Here is a 25,184-nt window from a genome sequence, read left to right on the forward strand (position 1 = left end):
TCATAAGCTTTTTTTTATAAAGAAATGCAGTATATCAGTAACTAAGTTAGCTGAAACATCTGAAACTTGAAAACAGGTGTAACATCTGTGTCCATAATATCACCAGGGCCCATAATATATAATATCACCACCTTGAGAAACAGTGTGCTTAAAGATATTTTTACTGCAACATAGCTAGGTATGTACATTTGAGGTGTGCAGGAGTGCATACCAAAAGTATGTTGCAGTAAAAATATCTTTAAGGCCACACCAATTTAATTTCTTGGTTAACGGATTTTTATAGAAAAATAATGGAGCGGGCGGGCGAAAAAAAATAAAAATAAAAACAGGCCTACATGTAGGCATCGTATTATGGCCCAAAATTGTACGATAGGAGCCATGAAGTCAACACACTAGGCTGGTTCAAAATTTAAACAATGAATTTTGAACTTTTAATGATACCATTGCATTGAAAGATGGAATAACTGTAACAACTAGGATGAAAAGGTCTGTTTTCAACTGTTCAGGGCAAAATATGAGCATTTTGCAGTTGATTCTGGATTTTTATTTTTATTTGCAAATCAGAAAAAAATGAAGCGGCGAATCCGTTAACCAAGAAATTAAATTGGTGTGGCCTAAGCACACTATTTCTCAAGGTGGCGATATTATGGACCCTGGTGATATTATGGACACGGATGTTACTGTAATACATAGAGTGTAAGTTACCGTACAATTTGCCTTCTGAAGTTGCTTCATGTAAAGACTAGAAGGCATTGATAGAATCTCCTTCAGGAGATCTAAGGCTTACCTCTGAACCTGTGCTGAGAAAGCCATAAATGGTCATGTTTTATTGAGGCATAATTCACAGGTGAAATAGATCACGTTCCCCGGGGGAACATACGGAATTCCCGGCGCTGAGGTAGGTGTAAGGGTGATGTCACCTGCCTGATGTCATCCGCACACCTCTGTCTGAGTTATTTTCTTGTTGCTTTGAAATTGACAGCAGTGGTTGCTTGAGGGTGTCGTCAAACGGCAAGATAAGCAGGCAACTTTCACGGATTTTCTCGTGTCTCAGGTTGGAATATGTCTTTTATTATTTTTAGTCTCTTTTAGAATTTTGCTTGACCATATTTATGCATGTTTACCTTCTTGTAAGGTGGGTGAAATATATTGGGAGCACTAGAATTTTATGGTGGTAGTAACATTTTAAAATGCCGTATTGTCGTTACAATTTAGGTAACAACATAATTTCTTAAATACAATTCAAGAATAATATGAATGAATGGATATATTCTGTAAATGATACAAATTTTCAGGGGTAACTTTAGAAAATACCGAACTCCCCTTTAAAACGTTCAATCTGAGGTTCATTGTGTCACAATTGTTATATTCAGTGTAACCTACAAGTACAATGTACAACTAACGTTACATGTAACTATAGTAGCATGTTGGCAGAATGTACTTTGCCTGCGCGAAACCCTGATTTTTCATAGTTTTCGTTGGATCTTTGGTCAATGTTGCATCAGAATTTTGCCTGTTGCAGATGATATCTTTTGCGACACAACATTTGGAAATTACAGACGGGAATCAGTGTTAATTACCTTATCTACATATGTTACATTGATGCGGCCTTATTTGAGATGTTCTGCTGAAGTGCTATGCACAATACTTTTGCTAGTGCGGGGGTGCAGCATGTTCTGCTGACGTGCTCCTACAACTGCATGCTCCACACAATCTTACACACCTGCTGATTGTATTTCATCAATAATTATGGCAGACTTAAACCCCAAATGGTGCAATAAAGATTTGTTTTCATGATGGACGAGCACTTTAATGAGCATCATGTGAAGGTCTGTCTAAAGTTGGCATTATTTGTATAGACGCTATCTTGCAGTTTTATTGTGTTTGATGGTGTCTGGGGTGAATTGATAAGCATTTTCAATCTTATCTTTGGCTAGCAAAATCAATTCTGCCATATTATAATATAAGATTTACTGTTGAATATGTGGTAGGGAAATACATTCTGCAAAAGACACAATTGTATTTATATTTTTGAATATCAGAATGATGTTATAACAGTTCCTTTTTTAAGTTTGATGCAACTGCAACATAACACATTAAAGGTAATGTGTTGTGGATAACTTGAAAATGTTTACGTAGCATTTTCAACATTTTGTTACCTTTCCAGTAGAGTTTAGAACTATAGGTGGAAAAGTTTACAATATTCATTACCACTATACTGCAGTGATTTGGTACAGGTCCTATATACAGTCCAAAGTGAGCAAAAATGTGAAACCACCAATAGTTTTTCATGTCCAACTGTTATGTGCATGTATGTTATCGTGGCTTCTGTACCTTTTTTATGTACATGTGTTTTATGTATGCCACACAGTTGTACATGTAACATGTAGTCTAAAAGCTTTTTCCTCAACCTAAAACTTACTACTTACCTGGATTCATAAAATGGGACAGAATACAGCATGCAATCAGACATGACGCCATAGCATGTTATCCATAAAACCCTCCCCACATTATGAGTCCAGAAAGAGCATCGTAATGGAGCCATGAAAAATTAATTTCCACCAGTACAGGCTCACCTTCTGACTCTTACATGCTGTGTTACGGGACATTATTTTCTGTTTTATGACAAGATGTTGGCTATATATTATATGTGTCCATGTTGTATACATGTATTTGAACTTATGTCATATTTACATGTACAAAGGGTTTTGGTTTCAATATTGTAACATACATGTACATCTTCAAGTTTTAGTGACTTGGAATAGTACATGTACATGCGAAACAAAATTTGTATCTGTAAAAAAGAATTATTTAAATGATCTAAATCTTAATTAAAATATTCATCATACGAAAACAAAAACTATTGCAGCAGAAGTTTGATCATAAAGCATTTATGTAAAATTATCTAAATGATTGTATTTCTGCAGTCGATTCATATTGTGAGTTGACATTTGTGAGCTATCACTTCATTCAATTTGATCTATAGCTTAGATTTATTTTTTCCATCACAATGTTTTCTCCGCAATTCCTTATCATTGCAATATTGTTCTTGATCTTAATGCATTTTGCCTTCAAATTCAATCTGATTCTGTCTAGACAGGCAAATCTGATAATTTTCATCTTTAGACATGAATAAAGAGGATCTCCTTATATGGTCTTGCATAATTAATAAGTTTGCCATGGGGTGGGAGTATCATATTACATCTGTCTAAAGGTGATGTTTGTTATGATTATTTTATATTTGAGTCATGATGGAAGAGTAATCTGTATCACATGATTTTGTCTTCGTTGATACATGTATATTTGCCCCATCTTTTAAGATTTTCGAAACGTCAGTTTTTTGTAATATTTTTCATCATTTATTCTACATTAATCATCATGATTCCTATATTATATATGAAAAAAAAATGTAGTTACAGTCTGTTAACTTCTGCCCCCCCCCAGCCTCTTTAGGTATTGCTGTTACAGTTTCTGCATTTTCTCCCCAAAATATTTCTGATCAAATCATACGTTAAGCTTTCCAGGCAACAAATCAGTGACTTTAGGGACCCCAAAATGAACCCTTCTGACTTCCATGCATAATAGATGAGGACTTCATAACAACCTGGCTATCACATGACATGAGTTTCTGAAGATGAAAGTGTGTAATTGTCAAAGAGTAACCACAGGTTTTAACCTACAAATTAGCCAATCTTGTTAACAATAGTTTTAGTTTACAAAATATTTCTATTTTCAGATAGTCTTAGACTTTCAATCAATAGGTTGTGCTTATAAACCTGCATTTCCCCTCTGGTCTCTCAGTCACTGACGAAAGCTAGTGGATACTAGCTGAAACGTCTGACGTTTTCAAAATCATATCCAGTTGCTTGAGTAACTGCTTTTTGGCGTATTATACTTTGTCTGTATGTATTTTTTGTTTTCATCTAGAGATACTAAAAGTAGAGATATTATTCTCATCAGTTACTCACATGTTGTACCAATTTGAAAGAGATGTTTCTGAAACCTCTGATAAACATGTATTGAATATGCAATGCATCTTTCAAAAATATGATTTTAGTTACTTATTTAATTTTGGCTGAAGATACAACTAGCTGACATTTTTTATAGACAGCTTGAAAACATTGTGAACTTAAATACAAATGTACGACAAATATAAGTCTACTTTATCATAACTGACATAAATGATTAAGTTTTTACCTAACATTTCAAGAAGGCTCTACTGCATATCTAGTGCTAAGGCCACACCAATTTAATTTCATGGTTAACGGAATTTTCTAGAAAAATAATGGAGCGGGCGGGCGAAAAAAAAATAAAAATAAAAACAGAAAAACAGGCCTAGGCATCCTATTATGGCCCAAAATGGTACGATAGGAGCCATGAAGTCAACACACCATGCTCGTTCAAAATTTAAACAGTGAATTTTGTACTTTTAACGATACCATTGCATTGAAAGATGGAATAACTGTAACAACTAGGATGAAAAGGACTGTTTTCAACTGTTCAGGGCAAAATATGAGCATTTTGCAGTTGATTCTAAATTTTTATTTTTATTTGCAAATCAGAAAAAAATGAAGCGGGCGAATCCGTTAACCAAGAAATTAAATTGGTGTGGCCTAACCTTTATCTATATGCAAAAGCATCTCTGTTTGCCATTACCAGTTTGGGGTTCCTGACATTGATTTGTACCAGTGTAGGCACATGGAAGGATTGAAATATGGAAAACACACACTCAAAACTCTTCAGGGATTCTAGATCAATACAGGTGAATTTGGCATAATGATGCAGTGGATTCCTAAGTGAACAGTCAGCCCATCTATTTTGTCAAGCTGTGCAATATCCTATGTTTGAAAAGTCCTTTATTTCATGAAATCATTGTTGTTTTTTTGTATTAGTGGGGATGGAAGCATTATGTAGTTGCTGTCAAAAATTTAGTCAAATTAATGAATCTCACTTTCACAATGCTTTATACTAACAGTTTCTTATCTTTAAATTTTCTTTGGTTTTGATTATTAGCCGCTGCATTCTATGATATTGTAACCAAATATTATGGCATTATATATATAAAATATCCCATATAAAAACTAGCCATACTTTTGTTTATCAAAGCCGAGCTTATTGTTTTCCATGTACTTTTTTGTCTATTCTATATTTATTTCTTTTTCTTACATAAGATTATTGGGCAAAAAACACTTGCCATACATGTAGTATTGAGGTTTTTCTCAGTTTTCCTTTCAAGGAACCTAAACCAACCAATGGTTGTGATTTCATATGCATTGTAGCTTTAACCTTTAACCGGATATTCTTATTACATTTCACGAGAGGATGTTGGAGACAAATTCCATTTTCTCTCGTCATCCATTCCATAGGGTATAGAAAATGTCATTGATGGAATGCTCTGTATTCCAACCACAGCTAGCACGGCTGGTAATCAAATAAGTCTCAGACTTGGTGATCGCTAATTGATTCATGTATGCATTTTACTTTACCACTGTCTGTAAGAAAGATGGATAGAAGATGGCATGTGGAATATTTGATGCATATGAATCTGCAAAATGCATTATCTACAGTGATCATCTTGCATATGATTATGAGATGCCTGAGTACAGTACTGTAACTACAAGTTGTTGTATTAGGCCACACCAATTTAATTTGTTGGTTCTTGGATTTTTTCAGAAAAAATATGAAGCGACAGGGCGAAAAAAAATAAAAATAAAAACAGGTCTAGGCATCCTATTATAGGCTTAAATGCTACAAAATGAGCCATGAAGTCAACACAAAAGGCTGGGTTAAAATTTAAACATTGAATTTTGAACTTTTAATCAAACCACTGCAATGATAGATGGGAAAACTGTAACAACTAGGAAGAAAAGGACTTTCCTCAACTGTTGGGGAAAACATGAGCATTTTTCAGTTGATTCAGGACCAGAATCAAATTTTTTTTTTTTTGCAAATCAGAAAAAAAATGAAGAGGCGAATCCGAGAACCAAGAAATTAAATTGGTGTGGCCTTATTTGAAAGGTTAGAAGGTAGGTAAATATTCTATGAAGGGATCACTTAATTTTTAACATGTCCTTGGAACAAATGGAAAGTCTGCGTAATAAGCTTTCCTTCTTAGAGTTATTTTTGGACTAACTCAAAGTGCTGCATATGCAATAAATATGCCTTGGCTTGTAGAAGGTTAGAATAATATTATTGTTTTGCATGTCTGTTAGAATATGGTTTTCCAGGGCTCGAAATTCACTTTTGGGAATAGATGCACTAGTGCACCCAGCCAGAAAAATTGGGTGCACGGGAAATTTTCGGGATGCACCATATGAAATAAATTCTCATACAACAAAGTCTTTATTATTTTTTGACATTTAGTTGTCCAGAATTTACTGTATACTAGTATACATTAGATATCTTCACATGTATTAACCTATGAAAATATTTGGGTGTACTGGTGTACCAATAGAAAAAATTGGGTGCACAGCTCCAATTTTGGGTCACCCAGTATTTCGAGACCTGGTTTTCTACAGTTTAAGATATGGTTTTGCACTAATGTCAGTTTACAATATGATTTACACAGTTTGGAATTGAGGTTTGTTTGATTTCCAACATAAGGTCAGTATCGTGCTCAGAAACTGAAAATCACTACTACATTAACGAGACAAATGGCTCAGATTGAATTACCAAATATTGCGCAGACCATATAGGTTAAATAGTGAAACCAAGATGGAACCCATTTGGTGTAATCAATAAGAGTCCATTTCTTGTGCTCAGACCTTAATGCTGTGCACTTCTGAATCTATTCAATGAAATAGGGCCACACCAAGTAATTTTATTGATGACGTCCTCTGGAGACTCTAAATCTAATGGGAGAGTGCAAAAAAACAAGAAGGGGAAAAAACAAGATGTCTAGATTTAAAGTGTACTAAGGGACGCCAAATGTTAGGACACAAATTGAATGAGAGCACAGAGTAAGCTGTAACAACCAAGAAGTCTTTTATTTGTCATGAAAACAGAAGTAAATCAGTGGAACAGCAATTGTCATCCTGTCCTGTTTCTTGTGCTCATATTTTGCATTACAGGTTTTACGTTAATACAATTTGCAGCACTCTCATGACTTTTTGGTCATGGTTACAGGAAGCACAATTTCTTTTTTTTCTGTGTACAGGCCGAAATCAATGCGTGCGCTGACGGCATCCATAAAAATTACTTGGTGTGGCCTAAAATGGGTTGAGTATTATCTATGACTTTTCAAGGAAACAAAAATCAGATGGACATTGGAATTTATTGGTAGGAGACACGTGTGAACCAATGCACTGTGGAGGAAGTATTGCAGCTTCAATATGCCTTCTTGCCTTGTTCAGAACAGAAGTTTGTAACTGTTATGTTTTAAATGTAGGCCACTACTATTATTTTGTATAGAGGACCACTTTTTCAGCACCAAGGACAGTGCTTGAATAAAGGCTGATTACAGTATTACTAAATGGTGGTTACAAAATCCTATCATGGAACATATGACATTGTACATATGAAAAGTAGGCCACTGCCACGGTTATGTTTAGAGGACCACTTTTTCAGCACCAAGGACAGTGCTTGAATAAAGGCTGTTAAGAGGATTACTAAATGGTGGTTACAAAATCCTATCATGTGACATCATGTGTACATATGAAATGTAGGCCACTACCATGATTATGTTTAGAGGACCACTTTTTCAGTACCAAGGACAGTGCTTGAATAAAGGTTCTTGATTATTAAATGGTGGTTACAAAATCCTATCATATAACATCATATGACGTTGTACATATGAAATGTAGGCCACTACCATGATTATGTTCAGAAGACCACTTTTTCAGTACCAAGGAGAGGACTTTCTTGGAATATTGAATTAATCCTAACCCTCTTTTTTTTTCTTCAAATTCTTAAACTGGGGACTATCATTCTGTTAAACTAAAATGTGCATTGATCTGGCCTGGCCTACATGTAGTTTGATAGATAGTGGCTCTACCCTAACCATTAGTAAGGACAATAATCAGGCACCCTCACAGGATTAGACCTACATGTTTCTGGCTTGTTTTTGTCATATTTTAGTTCATAACATGAGCATGACGCTTAATGCACAGAAGCAATTTAGTGGGCCAAAGAGGTAGTGTAACTTTTTGCATGAGCAAAATGACAAGTCCTTATTATCTGCCATTGTACCTGTTAGTGTTACAGTCATTGTTCAATAAACTTTGATGACTTTGACTATAATTATGTTCACTGAAAGAATGATTATGGTTTTATCATAATCATAAAGTTTTAGAGGAATATTTTATTAGTTTTTCCAATTGGCGCAAAGCAGAATGATATCATTAATATTAGATTTTCAATTGAAATCATTGAATTTTCATCATAGAATCTACTTTAAAAGGTCTTAAACCCATTTACATGTCATTCATTAATTTTAAAGTGATAAAACTTGCAGCTAGAAATATAAGCAAAGTAATTAATTAATATACATGTAAGTTGAATTGAATGAGTTGCAGCATTGCCTTAGCAATGAAGTGATAGAGAATCTCTTTATCCTTTGAAAGCTTATTGCCCAAGGACTGGATTTTGGAAGCCCTTTTTTAAAACACCACTCTTATCTCCACCAATACATCGAAAGAGCCCAGTATAACTATAAGGTGCAAAGTACCAATTACTTTGCAAATTTATAGTTCATATATTATACAATCTAAGTGGCTGTGATATAGTTCTTGTTATGCTATTATATATTGTTTTTCAAAACCATCAGAACTACATGTCCAAGTATCGATTTAAGATTTTGCACCTTCTTGTATAGATCTTTTGATTCTTCTTGAAAATATGTTGCTATCGCTTAGAATCAATTCCTAGTTACATGTAGATAGTATGTTTCCCACTTTCTATACAATATAGTGTATTTATATATAGACAGGTAAATAAAAGAATACTGTCTGTCTGTCTTACAGCTGGTGGCTGGCAGGTGAAAAACATCCAAGATGGCTGACACCTCGCCTGAGCAGCCGCCGACCGGGTTTAACGGTCCGTCCGTAAAAGACAGCGGGCTCGCAGACGGGCAGCAGACCAACGGAGTCAATGGGATGGGGTCACCTGACCTGGCTGACGCCATGAATCATGTCAACATCAATGGTAAGTTCTAGAAAGCCTTTGAAAACTGTCACACAAGGTCAATCAAGGTTATATTTTAATGAGTCTTACTGTATCTGTTTCCCTTTTATTGTAATATTTTCTCCAACAGTTGGTCGTTATAGATACGAAGGGATGATGTTTAAGTTCTAGAAAGCAGGCCTTTGAAAATTGTCAATCATCTGTTATATTCCAATAAGTTTTACTGTATCTGTTTCCCTTTTATCTCAATATTTTCTCCAACAGTTGGTGGTTATAGAAATTGAAGGGATATGATTATGATGTTGAAACATATATTTTATATAGTGCTGGTAAGATTGAATTATAATGTTTCACTAACTCATTTTATCCACGTAAATGTACATATACATAATATTATGTTACATGACTTGTATAACTTCTACATATATGTTTAATGCCTAGCCATTATGTGTTGTGTACTGTACTGTAAGTACTGTAGTAGATCTTTTTTCCCAGGTGATGTTTTCTAGTATATGTAGCATAATACTTTCAGTAGTTATCTTTTTCAGACAAAGAAAGTGCTTCTAGCCTGTAAACCTGTTTAAATTCCCAGTGAACCAGTGTAAAATACATGTTATCCATAGAGTGCTTTGATAGAAAGTAACAAGTAGCTGTAAAATACTGCCAGATGTATATTGTAACTGTTATAGTAAATCAATAGTCATTGATTATGTAACTTAGGCCAAAGTTGGAATAGGAATGCTGTCTGATCTTGAAGAAAGTCAGAAAAAGGAGTAATGACCAAGTTTTATATATTTAGTAACAAGAAGAATCATTAATGAAATGTAATGGTCAATGGAAAAGTGAAAATATGCACATGTTCATTAATTATGCACATATTCATTACTTATTTGACTAATTATGGCTAAAATCATTAAATGAACAAATTATCGGCAAAGAACCTATAAAACTTACAAGTTATCGAAATTGCTAGAAGATATAAGCAATTATCATCGTAATTAAAAACATTAAGTTGCATACAATTGATCAATCATTTTCTTGAACCACCTCTCATCAGATACACTTGGTAATGCATTTCACAACTTTACAGATCTGTAGGTTTTTATGGTTACTAGTAAGTCTAGTTTCTTGTGCAGGAAAGTAAGCCACTGGCATGCAGCAATGTTGAACGTCTAGGTTCAGTACAATTACTGCGGAAAACCATTATAACAAGTTGACCTTCCCTCATTCTAATGGCTCTTTCCCTCTAGGAGATAGGGTATCACTGATGTCAACAACATTGCCGTTTGGCTAATGTCTTCTCCCTCCTTGCCTCAAGCAGAAAATTGGATCGACGCGATTCAATGAACTTGACTCTGACCTTTTGGGATTGCTTGGTCAAGATTACAGCGATTTTCAGAGCAGAGCTAGGGATGGTCGATAGTGTTTTAGGCCTAGGAAAAAAATGTTGTGTTTCTTGTTTCAGTCCTGAAAAAATTAGGATCGGTAGGTAGGGATTATCTTTTTTTCTTTCTTTTTTTGTATTAGACAATGGCAATCTCTAGTGACCTAACTTATACAATACAGTTAATATAACAAAGCAAAACTTGCATGAGGACACATGTCAATGACATGCATGTCAATGTTGTACAATGTTTCATCACTCAGGTGTCTGATCATGGAACTACATGTAGAAAAGGTCAGTCAGCTTGAAAAATTTGTGTCCCCTGTAGGGGTTGTCACATAAAAAAAGGCTACTAGTAGGGTCGACATTTTTTTTCTAGGGTTGGCCGGGAGACAGGAAACACATTTTTTTTTCCTAGACCTAATGATGGTCGATAGCGTTTTACTGTTCCTCATTACCACCAGGCTTATAATGCTGACATCTCAAAGCACATGTTGCCCTTGACTTCATTTAACATTATTGTCTCTAACTTTAAAGCATGTGCATCACTATGGCTTTTAACTGTCTTCTGCTTCAATATGTACAAATGTACACATAGGGTTGGCTGGAATAAAATTATTCATACCAAGGTTAGGCCTGGTATGTTGACTTCATGGCTCCTATCGTACCATTTTGGGCCATAATACGATGCCTAGGCCTGTTTTTATTTTTATATTTTTTTCGCCCGCCCGCTCCATTACTTTTCTAGAAAAATCCGTTAACCAAGAAATTAAATTGGTGTGGCCTTATTGAGAGAAAATGCAGATTCAATGGTTCATTTTCTAAACCAGTGAAAGCATTCAAAGGCAAGGCATTGTGTTCAGGAAGGTGTGATCGATGTGATTTTTGTAGGCCTCTTTAAGAATTGAATATAATCATTATAATGGTAAGATAGCAGAACTGCATACATGTACATTGTAAGTGTGTGTGTGTGTACATGTACACAACGATTACGTGTATACAATATAATATATATGTATGTATTATGTGTGTTTGAATTGTGCCACATGTACTGAAAATTTGCTTGACAATATTAGATTCTGCAATCCAGTCTTCCGTCAGTTCAGTACTGTGTGTGGTTCATTGACATTGATATTTTCAGATTGCCATGAAATTCCTGAAGCTTATACCATAATTGAAGAAGATTGTGGAGTCAGAATGTTCGATCAATAAGTAGCACCAAAGGGACCCACAGCCACAACAAATTTGTATTGATTGTGTCTGAATAATTGTTGTGTATCATGTGAAGATGTGCAGTCAACTGGAAACAAGGCGAAGGCACTGACACCGTCAGTCTATACAAGTTCTTATATTTAGATTGTAATATATGCCAAAAAACAGTTACTCAAGCAGCTGGATATGATTTTGAAACCGTCAGACGTTTCAGCTAGTATCCACTAGCTTTCGTCAGTGACTGAGAGACCAGAGGGGAAAGCAGGTTTATATACACAACCTGTTGATTGATATGCAAATAAAGTGAAGACAAATTTTTGGAAGTCGAAAAAGGAACAAAAGTCAGACAAGTCAAGACAAGATGATGCAAATTAGTCTGAAAGCTCCTGTTATACAGGACAGGAGCTTAAGTGTTGTCTGTCCTCGGGGCTGGGAGTGCCAAATCCCAAGTGCCGGAAAGATCGACCCGTAGCCCCCCTTCCCTGTTGAGGGTGGGGTTGTACATTCTGGGGTTGTACAACCTGCTTCCCCTCTGGTCTCTCAGTCACTGACGAAAGCTAGTGGATACTAGCTGAAACGTCTGACGGTTTCAAAATCATATCCAGTTGCTTGAGTAACTGTTTTTTGGCATATCGTATTACCTGGATGTCTAACCTTCATCGACGTAGATTGTAATATAGTTATTCATTGTACAATGCTAATGATTTGAACTGGTGGTCTGGTATCTAAGCTATTCTTGGTTGGATTTTGAGACCATGCTTTGTGGAATATTCTGCCCTGAATACTTCTGATTTAAAAAATTATGCATAAATTTCATATAATATCATCATTCAAATTAGGTGGTTCTGATTCATGCACATGAAGAAAGTATTCAAAACTTGTATCACACAAAGCAAAATTTATCTTTTTTAAAATCTTCTTGCATGGCATGCAATACTTTAAAAGTGGAAAGATCAAAGTTACATGTATGTGCACAATTCCATCTGAAACTGCACATTACCTTTTTATCCTTTATATAGAGTCCATTCCGCGTCACCGAGTGGGTTGTTATTGTCATTATTTAGAAATGTTTTGAATTCTTTGTAATTGTTTGTCTAAGAAATTTCATAATTTGGAAATATTTTGAACATCTTGTCAATATTCTAAATAATTCCCTGGTTTTCTAAAACGTTTGAAATATTCCTGATGTGGAATATGACATTTCCAATAGTTTCTAAATATTTCTAACAGCACTCTACCATTTTTTACCATTATTTCGAATTATTTCTAACATTTTGTAAATAGGTCAGTGGGATGGGAAGGAAGTAATTCACACATCCCTGTGAAGTACAGGGTAGACTGCCTGGGTGTCAGGCATTGATGCCTTACAACAAAAGAGCCACCAGTGTCCAGCAGTGCACATGAAATCTAAAAATATACAGAAGAATACAGAAGAGAAGGATTAGCACCTACTTATATGGGGGCAATTACCCACATCTACCATTTTTCATTTGTTTGAAATAGTTCTAAATATTTCGAATAGTGAAAGAAACAAATGGGTAGTTCAAATTTATTCTAAATAAAGAGATCTTTGTACAGTCACTTTCAAAATGTTTCAGAAATATATAAATGAATTCAAATATATTCAAATTTTCATTTTCAAATTTTTGAAAAATTTAGAACTTTTGTTACTAGGGTATTCTTTTCTTCTAAATAATTCAAACGTATTAGAAACATGGAGAAAAAACCCACTCGGTGACGCGGAATCGACTCTAGCTACATTTTCTTTAAATATGCAAATGTTCTTCAAAGTACAAGTACAAAATGCTCTGAAAGCTTTAATGCATATTTGGCTTCTGTATTCTTGGCAACAATTTCAGCCTAATGTAGGATCAACTTGCTAGGGCAACTGCAAATTGTAATAACCAGAAGTGGCATCGTTAACTGTTCCGTGAACAACATCGGTATTGGCAATGTGCGTTAGTCAAACATGGTTTCTCAAAGCCTATCGACTGCTGAACTGATCTCTGACATTCATGCCCCACCTACATGTAGTAAGGCCATGTTGATTTGATTATATGGATGATATCCTCTGGAAACCCCAAAACTGATGCGAGCGCGCGAATAAAAAAAAAAGTTTTGCAAAAAAAAAAAACTTGCTTTCATGAAATCTACGTTGTTATGAAGGTCGAACAAATGACACAGAGTATGGTATGGCGAATAATCTACTCTTTAAATTCATTTCTTTGCATTTTAGTTTTTTGTTTGATTTTGGCATTCTACGACGTTGGAATCGTTTTCAAATATTTTTTTTGCAATTTTCGGTATATATTTGCTCATTTTGCAACTGTTTTGTACAATTTACAGTGTGGTTGGAAACTTCTTTTTTTTTGGAAACGGCCGAAAATTCATGCGCGCGCGGATGTCATTCATATAATCAAATCAACATGGCCTAAGATTCAAATCATCTTATACAAAACCAACAAAACATGTCAGACATACGTGCATAGAAATGCTTCATAGTGTTCAGAATTTTGAAATGGTATCAAATTTGAACTTAACCATATTCTACTCAATTCCATTTCTCTCACATACAAAGGCATTTATTTCACTTACAGCTCTGAAGGGATTCTATCCTATTGACTGTTCTACTTTACACATGGCAGCCATTTTGATTCCGACCCATGTACATGTACCTCAAATGACTGATCACAAAATTTCCATGAAGTCATGCCGTGACCTCTAGAGGTCGTTGCCTATATCCTTCTAGTGTACTTAGGGGGAAAAGCCAGTCTGTTGCAGAATAAAACACCATTCTATTGGATTATCGATGGTAATGTGCCCAATGCACTCTGGTTATAGAATTTGCTGCTGTGTGTATTTCAGGACCTATAGCTGCAGGGAAATAATGTGATCTTTTGAAGGCACAAATTGATACATGTAATATAAAGAGGGCACTGAACCTTCAATTTCTCCAGCAAAGAACATAAAAGATGGCAAAAAATACTCAGAAACCCTCCCATACATGTATGTTACAGTCCTATACTGAACATTTGGTCATGTCCTTGGTGCTGAAAGATTGTTAGTTATGACTTGGACATCTACAACATTGGAAATCTATCAGATTTGTAGGTTTATCTTTAGAATTTGATCCTTTAACATAGAGAATTGTTCTTTACATCTACCCTGACCTTAAACCATTCATATTCGGACTGAATTAAATGTGATTTATTGTAAAAGCTATATCATTAAAAGTATGCCATAATGAAATTTCACTCTTTTTTTTCAGTTCAATCCATCTTTGACATCTACTTGTGGAATAGAGGCAATACGTGCATTTGGGGAAAATTGTTCATTAGACTTCTCAAAACATTGCCTTTTAACTAAAATTGGCCTGCCCATGGTAATATATGTGTGAAATTACAAAAATCAGCTAAATCTTTACCTGCTTTAGCTTCAGCATCTGTTTTTAAAGCATTAGCTTCAGCAAAAGTTTCACCTGATATTTGTAGCACCACAAACACACATGTATTGCCATGGAACGGGCAATACTGCAACCATAATCACATTTGTATTACACTTACCTGCTTCATGTATCAGTACACGCACATTTCTGAGCTCTCCTTGAATCAATACTAAAAGATTATGTGCTTCTCTCAGCCAGGCTTAAAACACTTTATCTAAATTGCAACAGGATAGCTCTATGACTCTGAAATCTTTGAAAAAGCTCATTGATATGATAATGTCTGAGATTTTAATGTTTATCAACACTATCTTTCAATGAATAATACTGGTAGAGAGAATATATTGACGTCATACCACTTTCACCACAGTAGTGTGTCCCTAATTTCTAGAGGAGGGATTTCCAGTATGGCCATGTTGATTTGATTATATGGATGACATCCGCGCGCGCATGAATTTTCGGCCGTTTCCACAAAAAAAATAAGTTTTCAACCATACTGTAAATCGTACAAAACAGTTGCAAAATGAGCAAAAATATACCATAAGTTACAAAAAAAAATTAATAAAAACTATACCAATGTCGTAGAATGCCAAAATCAAACGAAAAAAGACGAAATTGTAAAGAAATGAACTTGAAGACTAGATTATTCGCCAAACCATATTCTGTGCCATTTGCTCAACCCTCATGACCGCGTAGATTTCATAATGAAAAGAACTTTTTTTTTGCAAAACTTTTCTTTTATTCACACGCGCGCATCAGTTTTGGGGCTCCCGGAGGATGTCATCCATATAATCAAATCAACATGGCCTATCTGTTGATAGCTTCTTTCAATTGAAAAATCCACTTCTGAAGTGATGTGGCTATTTGGAAAGTGTATACCTGGTGATATATTTCAGTCGCAATGTTCAAAGGAAAGGATGATGCCATACACCTTTCTTCTGGATTTTTCTGGATTCTGGAGTTGGTAACATAGCCAGAGGAGTCTTACTCAAACATTATAGTAACTCAACCTATTCCCTATATGGCTTTGTAACGAAACTAAATCTATTTAGGTTTTATCCTGAGGATTTTTGCAGCAGCTGGTTACATGTATATGGTGGTGGGGTGGGGGGGGTGGTTTGAGAAGATGATAATCAAATGCAATAGTTGTAAACATTAGTAGAACAAAATACATTTTCAAACAAAATTTACATTTTAGGGTGTACATGTATATGTACTTCAAACATATTTTCATATATTTTGTCAACATAGAGTTATGACAGTTCAATAACATTCATCTGTAGCTGTAAGGCCACACCAATTTAATATCTTGGTTAACGGATTCGCCGCTTCACTTTTTTTCTGATTTGCAAATAAAAATTCAAAATCAACTGCAAAATGCTCATATTTTGTCCTGAACAGTTGAAAACAGTCATTTTCTTACTACTTGTAACAGTCATTCCATCTTTCAATGCAGTAGTATCATTAAAAGTTCAAAATAGTTCAAAACTCATTGTTTAAATTTTGAACCAGCCTGGTGTGTTGACTTCATGGCTCCTGTCGAACCATTTTGGGCCATAATAGGATGCCTAGGCCTGTTTTTTTTATAGAAAAATCTGTTAACCAAGAAATTAAATCGGTGTGGCCTAATGGGTTAAAAGAAAGAGGAACATCTGGAAAGACTTAAGGTCCAATTCTTAAAAGGTCCTCCTAGACATTATAGGGTATTCACATGCCATATTTTATAATGGGTCATATTTCCCCATTTCGCTATTACAGTACAGGAGCCTTAAGTTTGGCTTCTTTCCATGTAAATTGTCCGTGAAGTGTCCTCAGCGACATTGTATGACAGACAGATGACTGTGGAGGGAACTGAATACTAATTAGCTATGGGTGGCGAAAACAGGCCTTCTGCAAAATCAGCACGGTACAATAAGTTTTAGTCAGAACTTTGATACTTGGCAAATATAGTTGAAGCTTAGGCCACACCAATTTAATTTGTTGTTTCTCGGATTTTGTCAGAAAAAACATGAAGCGACAGGGCGAAAAAAAATAAAAATAAAAACAGGTTTAGGCATCCTATTATAGCCCCAAATGCTATGATATAGGAGCCATGAAGTCAACACAAAAGGTTGTGTTAATATTTAAACAATGAATTTTGAACTTTTAATCAAACCACTGCATTGATAGATGGAAACACTGCAACAGCTAGGAAGAAAAGGACTTTCCACAACTATTGGGGGCAAAATATGAGCATTTTTGAGTTGATTCAGAACCAGAATCTTTTTTTTTTTTTGCAAATCAGAAAAAAATGAAGAGGCGAATCCGAGAACCAACAAATTAAATTGGTGTGGCCTTAGGTTAAACGAAATAGAAAATATACCAGAAATACACATTGATATTCTCTCCAGTTGGCATTATACTTGCAACCAAAGAACTTGAAATCCTTGAAAATTCAAAGAAGAATACAAGTAGGAGGCTTTTGGATTATACTTACTTGTTAATGTAAGTTACTAGAAAGAAGTCTTTACAAATTCTTTCAGCAAGACAGTTTGTAAATTCCAAGAAGATTCCCCTATGAATTCAGGGGAAAGTGAACATTGATGTCCATGACGCATATGGGTCATGGTTACAATCTATCGGAGGATTGGGGCCAGGAATTAGATTTGAACCCAGCAACCCTCGGTCCAACAAGGCGTCTGTTTAAGGTCACCTGTCTCATACAGTCTCCAGATTTCTATCTCAAACCCATTATGCATTTGTAAGTTGGTCATAGATCTAATGCAGAAAGAGCACGTAGGCAGAATGTACTATTCCTGGGCAAATCCGGTAATGTATTGCGCATAACACTAGCTTTGGCAGAATGTCTTGTTTAAGCTCATATTTCCAGAGTATTTCAGGATGCCATTCTGTCTATAGTTTTTAAATGTTGTGTTTACTGGTAATTCCAGGGCCCAGGAGCCCGATATACACATTATTCGTCTGCAAATGGCCAAAATAACTAAATAAAACCATTTCAAATGCCTGCATAAAACCGGTAGTTGTCAACTCTACCCCCATTCCAAATTTCAGGTCATTTCACTTGAATATTACAGAGTTGAATCCATTTGACCAAATGACAGAAGGAAGTCCTGGAGAAGAAACATGAGAGAAAACAATATATTTCATCCATATCTATGGTAGACATATGGAGTGAAATATAAGAAGCAGCCCAGACAGTGTGCCCATTATGAGACAGACAGTGAACTTTACTGTAATCTATATAGTACCTCAAACTGTACATCTGAGCCATGCTTTTATTGCTGATACTATTGAGCATTCCTTGAAATTAGTTCTGGGACAACGATTATTGAGTATCAAGCTATTTGCTCCAAAGGGGCCACAAAGCAATCTCAGACAGACACATAAAACACATCTATGTATTGGCCCACATATTGCTTTTCTCTCTTTTGCTGAACATAACACCCTACTCAGTGTTTAAGAGCAATAGAATTATTCATGTTCTATCAGAAATATTGCAAAACTTCCAAGTCAAGATTGACATTCAATCGGGATATTGCTTTCACAGTTTCATTTGCTATAATCATTTTGGTGTCATAATATTCTAAATTAAATATTACTAAAACAAACCAGATAATTACATTTTTGTATCTAAGGCCACACCAATTTAATTTGTTGGTTCTCGGGCTTGCCTCTTCGTTTTTTTCTGATTTGCAAAAAAAAAAAAATTTGATTCTGGTCCTGAATCAACTGAAAAATGGTCACGTTTTGCCCCCCAACAGTTGAGGAAAGTCCTTTTCTTCCTAGTTGTTACAGTTTTCCCATCTATCATTGCAGTGGTTTGATTAAAAGTTCAAAATTCAACGTTTAAATTTTAACCCAGCCTTTTGTGTTGACTTCATGATCATGGCTCATTTTGTAGCATTTAAGCCTATAATAGGATGCCTAGACCTGTTTTTTTTTTTTTCGCCCTGTTGCTTCATATTTTTTCTGAAAAAATCCGAGAACCAACAAATTAAATTGGTGTGGCCTAATGTCTGAAACTCCCTATCCCTGTTCTATGCAGATGTACTATACGATTAATGTTTTGGTCAGCTCACTTCCATGTGCCGATATATATATTTCATCCACTCGTTTTTACTGTGTCAGCCAGATGGCCAGACTGTAGGAATCAATCCATTCCAGGCCAAAATTATTGTTATTCATGTACCGTTCCATTCTAGAAGGTTCTATGACTCATAGACCCTACAGGACGCCACAGGGAATGTAACAAATACCACCATCACTCAGGAGCGCCATATTTCAGCCATCTCTCAGTCAGATATCCTAGGATTTAACAATACTGAATTACCATCGCTACTAATGCTATTGACACCTTCAGTTATATGTTACCCTTGAGTAAATCAGGGTGTAAAACTAAGGGTGATCAGACTTGCAAAAATTGATGGGATCTGTGTGGGGTGACAGGGTTTTTTTTATAGGTGGGTTACTTGTGAATAGCAATAAAAGATCTAGATGGTAGATATATACATCATACTGCAGATGAGAGATGAATTTTGATGCCGTGGGGGAAAATTCTATTTGAGCATTTGACCTACCCCAAAGTTTGATCTTCTTCAAGGGACTTTTAATGGAATTTGTTATTTTTACATTTTGGGATATGCTGGCTATGTCTCGGGTTTTCATTTTTATGAAAGTAACGTTACGGTAGTTTTGGTTTCAATCACAATAAATCAAATCTTGGACTAATATTATTGATTTTTAGTCTAGTTCATATGTCTCGGCCATAGAACACGAGACTTTATTTAGATTTATGGTGCTGGGTAGTTTTTTCTGCTGAATTTCTTGCTTTTGAAATAAAACTAGATAGAGTTGGTTTTTGATGGACTAAAATTTGTATCACTTGGTGGTATTGCAGGCTTTCACCTAATAATCGTGATTTTTTTTTTACTTTTTATTTTGTAACCTTTGGATAGCAAGTTTTGATCCTACGTACTTCAACCCAACCATGACATTGCATAGGATTATGTTAGATCGAACCATCTGCCCTATATTCTACTTGCGAACATCAAAAATGAATGTGGTCCCGTGACAGGTTGTTTTTTTAATGCATATCTTCTGGGTAGCACAAATGTAGGTCATTTCGCTCATAGTACATACATATACATGTACGTAACCACAATATTCAGCTGTTATGCTGGAATGGTAATAGCTAGACGTCCCCGGGTTTTTGAGGTTGGAAATATTTAGAGTGTCCCATATGGCTCCATCTACTGCCTTCTGCTTGTTACAAAGCTCCCTTACACTACTCTAGTGCATATAATTGAATTGCTGGTGTGCTAAGCCCTCTGCAAGCAACCAATGGAAGAGATTTTCACTGCTGCAATTTTGGGTGGACAAATGAGTTCAGTCTGATTACCCATACTCGTCTGACATATGTGCGGCCTGTTTGTCGTCGGCAAATAGCGGCTGAAATCGGAAAGCCCGTTTGGCCCACTTCTGCTATCGGTAGGTAACCTTCTTGTTTTTAACATGCCGTTGCATCATGCATGAGGCATTCCCTTTCATATATTCGCCATTAAGAGACATTGAACTTATCTACGATCCACACATTGCCAGTGGGATGAAGTCATGTACCTAAGTCTTATCTTTTGACTGATTGCGTCTGGTTGTAGCGTATCGTTTTGACCAACGTTGAGAACTGCGCAGTAGACTTCACACGGTGAGAGTGTAGACAGCTAGTCCACTCTATCATCTTCCAGTTAGCGTTCCCATCAAGCCCCACCTTCATATCCACAGGAGTATTCCCGTCTAGCGGCAGCACATTCCGTCATATTGTAATTTGGAAGCTTGGATTCCGTCGGTAAGTAGGTTACATATCATTTGATGTGATTCCCATCCGAATAGGCGTGTTATTAAGGGGTACACCTTTACTGTCTACCGCTCCTCATTATATTGCCATTTTTGTACATAATTTTTCTCGGATGATTCTATGTGTAAATTGACATCCTAACGGGCATTTGGTTAGCTTATGAAGTGTTGAAATTCAGCTGAATTGATAAAGGCGTTAACTGCAATGCTTTTATGCCTGAAGGTTTGATAGTTTTTGTGCTTGGCAAATGTTCCAGATACTTCCATCCTTGCCTATACTGTCTGGCCTTCATGCAAATGAGCAGCCATCTTGAAAACCAATTACTAGACGGCTGATGTCATGTTTTTGTCAGTCTCTTGCTCCTGTGGTGGTCTATGATATGTGAAAACGGACTTGTTTAAGATACATTACAGCAGTCTATTTACATTAACAAATATTTGTGCCTCTATCTTATACATATTGTTGCCATGTTTCTTGATGTGATGTAATACATGACAACATTTAAGTCCCATGAAATAGATTTTTATTAAATTACAACAATCACAATTGGAAGGGAAGTCCCAAAGAGAATCCAAATGAGGTTTGAAGCCTTGAAAACTTAATTACATGGCATCAATACTGAGATAGCAATAACTGTTTCTCAATCTTTGTAACTGCAAACTTCTAACATATTGATTTATTATTTTTTAGATTGGTACTAAACCCTCTCTTTTTATGGAATAGTGGTGTCACTTAATAAAGTACACCATTCACCTTTCAAGTTCACAAATTTTACAAGGAAGGTTTCATTGTCGTGGTCTGAGGGAACAATTTTGCTGAAGCAATATATTTTTTTATGGAATTACGCGGTGGTCAAAATTGGGCCCCGATCTCCCCACCTACAGTAGTTTTTTCACATTTACGTCGACAAAAACTATACTTAAAACCAGAAATTAAAAAATTCCTAAGACACGATTTTTTATCTTATTCCTAGTCGTCGAAAAATATAAAAATCGGGGATTTTGGGTAATATACGTAGCCAATCTTAAACGGAGTTTGCCTAAAAACATGACTCGGACTGTCTCGGACTGTCGCTCCAAATCCTGAAAAAAATCGTCTTTCGGAGCGAGATTTTTAAAAAGTAGTAATTTAACGTAAACAACTAACACTAAACCTATGTAAAGACCACAATTTCATTTTATTTTGACGGAATTTACCCTTCAATACTATTTGTTTTCAAGTGTTTTACGGGCAGTCCAAAACAGGCCAAACTTGCGTCTTGTAACCCGATACGTTTTCAAACCCCCCCAGCAATGGGAAAGAATACCGTAGTGACAGACCGCCGTGTTATGTCAGGGTAACTGGCAATAAAATCTGCAGCCAGTTTTCCACTGTCTGGGAATGATAGATTCCACTGAAATTTTCACCTTTTCTGATTTAATTCACTCAAATGACAATGAGAAAATCCATGGCTAGTTCCTTGATATGCAGTTATACATGTAATTTGAATAACTGCAGATAGCAAGCTTCCTCCAGGACTGGTGTGGTTTAAAAAAAAAAACTATTTTGTTACTATCACCTATCACCACTTTTGCTACTAAGGCCACACCAATTTAATTTGTTGGTTCTCGGATCGCCTCTTCTTTTTTTTCTGATTTGCAAAAAAAAAAAAGATTCTGGTTCTGAATCAACTAAAAAATGCTAATATTTTGCCCCCAACAGTTGAGGAAATTCCTTTTTCTTCCTAGTTGTTACAATTTTTTCCATCTATCAATGCAGTGGTTTGATTAAAAGTCCCAGCCTTTTTTGTTGACTTCATGGCTCATATTGTAGCATTTGGGGCTATAATAGGATGCCTAGACCTGTTTTATTTTTTTTCGCCCTGTCGCTTCATATTTTTTCTGAAAAAATCCGAGAACCAACAAATTAAATTGGTGTGGCCTAAACATCAAGTTGGTGGGTATTTACCACTGCTAATATTGTAAATTGTTGTAATGAAAATTAGAAAATTATAAGTAACTTACAAATGTAGCAAACTAATAACAGGTGTATAGCCAATGGTAAAATAGCTTCTAGAAATATTTGTCAACTAAGGGGGGCATTTTGGTTTCTTTCACTCCTGCATACATTGTAGGTTTTGTTACATTACAATTATGTATTACAAGCAGTTGTTAGACCTACAGGAGCAAAACATTGGTCCATTTGAAATTCCTGTGACTTTCCATGAATAAAATCCCATCAACAGTGAGCTTGATAATGCTTTCTGCCAACAGAAATAAATTTCAAATAGGAATGCTATGGTGTTTAACCCCCATAAAAAGAATTGAGCTACACATGTAGGGAAATGGTCTATTCTGTGTTACATCAAATTCTAGACAACCCTAGCCTTTACAGGTCTTCAAAGTGATACACATGTACAGTACATGTACCTAAAACTTTACATACCTAAAAAATTCTAGAATGTTCTTGTAGCACTTTGTAATACTAATAGTCTCCATTGGAATTTAGAACATGATTAATTTTATTATCAATCAAAGAAAACATCAGATACCTTATTGCCAAAAGTGTAAAAACATCTCAATATGCAAGGCCCATATCAAATAACACATTCAAGCTGTCCCTTGAGGAGCTTGAAGGCAATTGAAGTTTGATTAAAGAAACGGCATTGCTCTGCATGTTTATCACCCCAATGGTGCCAATGTACCTGTAGGGTAACTCTCTGTGGGTTTCAGCTCGAATAATTACAATATCCTCACATAGGTGGCAATGAAGTGATTCATAAAGCAAAACTCACTATAGGGGGATATAATAAACTGTTTCATATAGATGCGTAGTGCAATATTAGACACTACACTATATGATAGTGATACTGGATACATGATAATGTGTTATTGAGAAGCCATATTACATTTATAACTGTGACATTTCCTGGCTTGTTTCATATTTACTAGCAACAATTTGATTTTCTTGCTTCATATCATATACCAGTTAATTGTAAGAATATTGCTTGAGATAAATTATAATGTAATTATAAAACTTCTCAGTGGTATTCAGTTACTACACCATCATAGCATTTTCATCTTGTTATATAAAGATCAGTGTCCCTTTGTTCTGGACTTTTCTGGAATTCCAGACTTCGGGGACCGTTAGACAATTACTGTACAACAGTGGTAAGTTGAATGGATGCGTCACTGACCTTGGTGCTGAAAAGCTGACTGCACTACTACAATATGATTACATGGATGGCATCTTCTTTTCAATGTTCACTGAGTTAGATACAAAGATGTTATTGCCTTCCACTATTCTTGATATTATACTACACCCTTACATGTACCTTCATTGGTTGACAAAACTGTCTTTTATTTAATAACTGGTCACTTTGCATTGACAGATCATCATGCAAGATATGGAAAGTATACTTTACACTTCACTAGGGACACCTAGGAGTAGCATACAATGAAACTGTCATAGACTTTTAACAAAACACTTGAAATAAATCTATTTGATGTCATTTCTTGTTTTGCTGTTCACAAAACCTATATAGCAAAGTTTTACAACATTGAATTATCAAACATTTTGGTCATCTGATCATATGAAAAGAAACCATTGAAAAAGGTAACATACATTTTAGATATTTTTATAATTATATGGTACAATGTAAAAAGGAAAGTAAGTGGATATCTCGATTCCTTAAAATGACCTGTTGAAAACAAAGTGACCAGGACTGTTGTCTTCTTCTCTTCTTGTATTTTTTACTCTCATGCTGTCAGTGCCTGGAAAACCTGACGTCCTTGAAAAACAAGGACCGAAGGAAAGCATGGAGGGAGCTGAAACTTTGGAAATTGCTGCTACAGACGCTCTACACTCCTCTACTAAAGGTTTCTTTTCCTTATGTAGCATACAGCCACCACAGAATGCTTGCCCTTTAGTGCTTTGCTGCCATTTTTATCTTCACATAAGGACATAGCAGGTTCCTGTTTTAGCTTCAGTAGCATACTGTGATATTTTGTACCTTATTGAGACATCACTTATCTGTAGCTGACGCGTAGTTATGATATTTCAATTTAGAATGTCATATACTTCACATATGATAAGAATACTTCAAACAACATGCTTCACCACTGCTTCGCTGCTGATTACTGCAATTTTGCACTACAGTATTACTAGTGGCACTATTGTAGGCAAGCGTGGCTGTA

The 25,184-nt window shown here is 35.6% G+C and overlaps 1 protein-coding gene across 1 annotated transcript in view; it reads left to right on the forward strand.

Annotated features, from left to right (window-relative positions):
* Window positions 1-25,184, forward strand: part of LOC109475750 — a 41,693-nt gene that overhangs the window by 16,216 nt on the left and 293 nt on the right. Inside the window, exons 2-3 of the mRNA XM_019776512.1 lie at window positions 8,961-9,141; window positions 24,759-24,866. Coding sequence (XP_019632071.1) covers window positions 8,991-9,141; window positions 24,759-24,866 — 259 coding nt within the window. The 5' untranslated portion in view covers window positions 8,961-8,990. The remainder of the gene's footprint in view (window positions 1-8,960; window positions 9,142-24,758; window positions 24,867-25,184) is intronic.

The sequence above is a fragment of the Branchiostoma belcheri genome, unplaced genomic scaffold (assembly GCF_001625305.1).
Source record: "Branchiostoma belcheri isolate BF01 breed outbred unplaced genomic scaffold, Haploidv18h27 scaffold35, whole genome shotgun sequence".
NCBI lineage: Eukaryota > Metazoa > Chordata > Leptocardii > Amphioxiformes > Branchiostomatidae > Branchiostoma > Branchiostoma belcheri.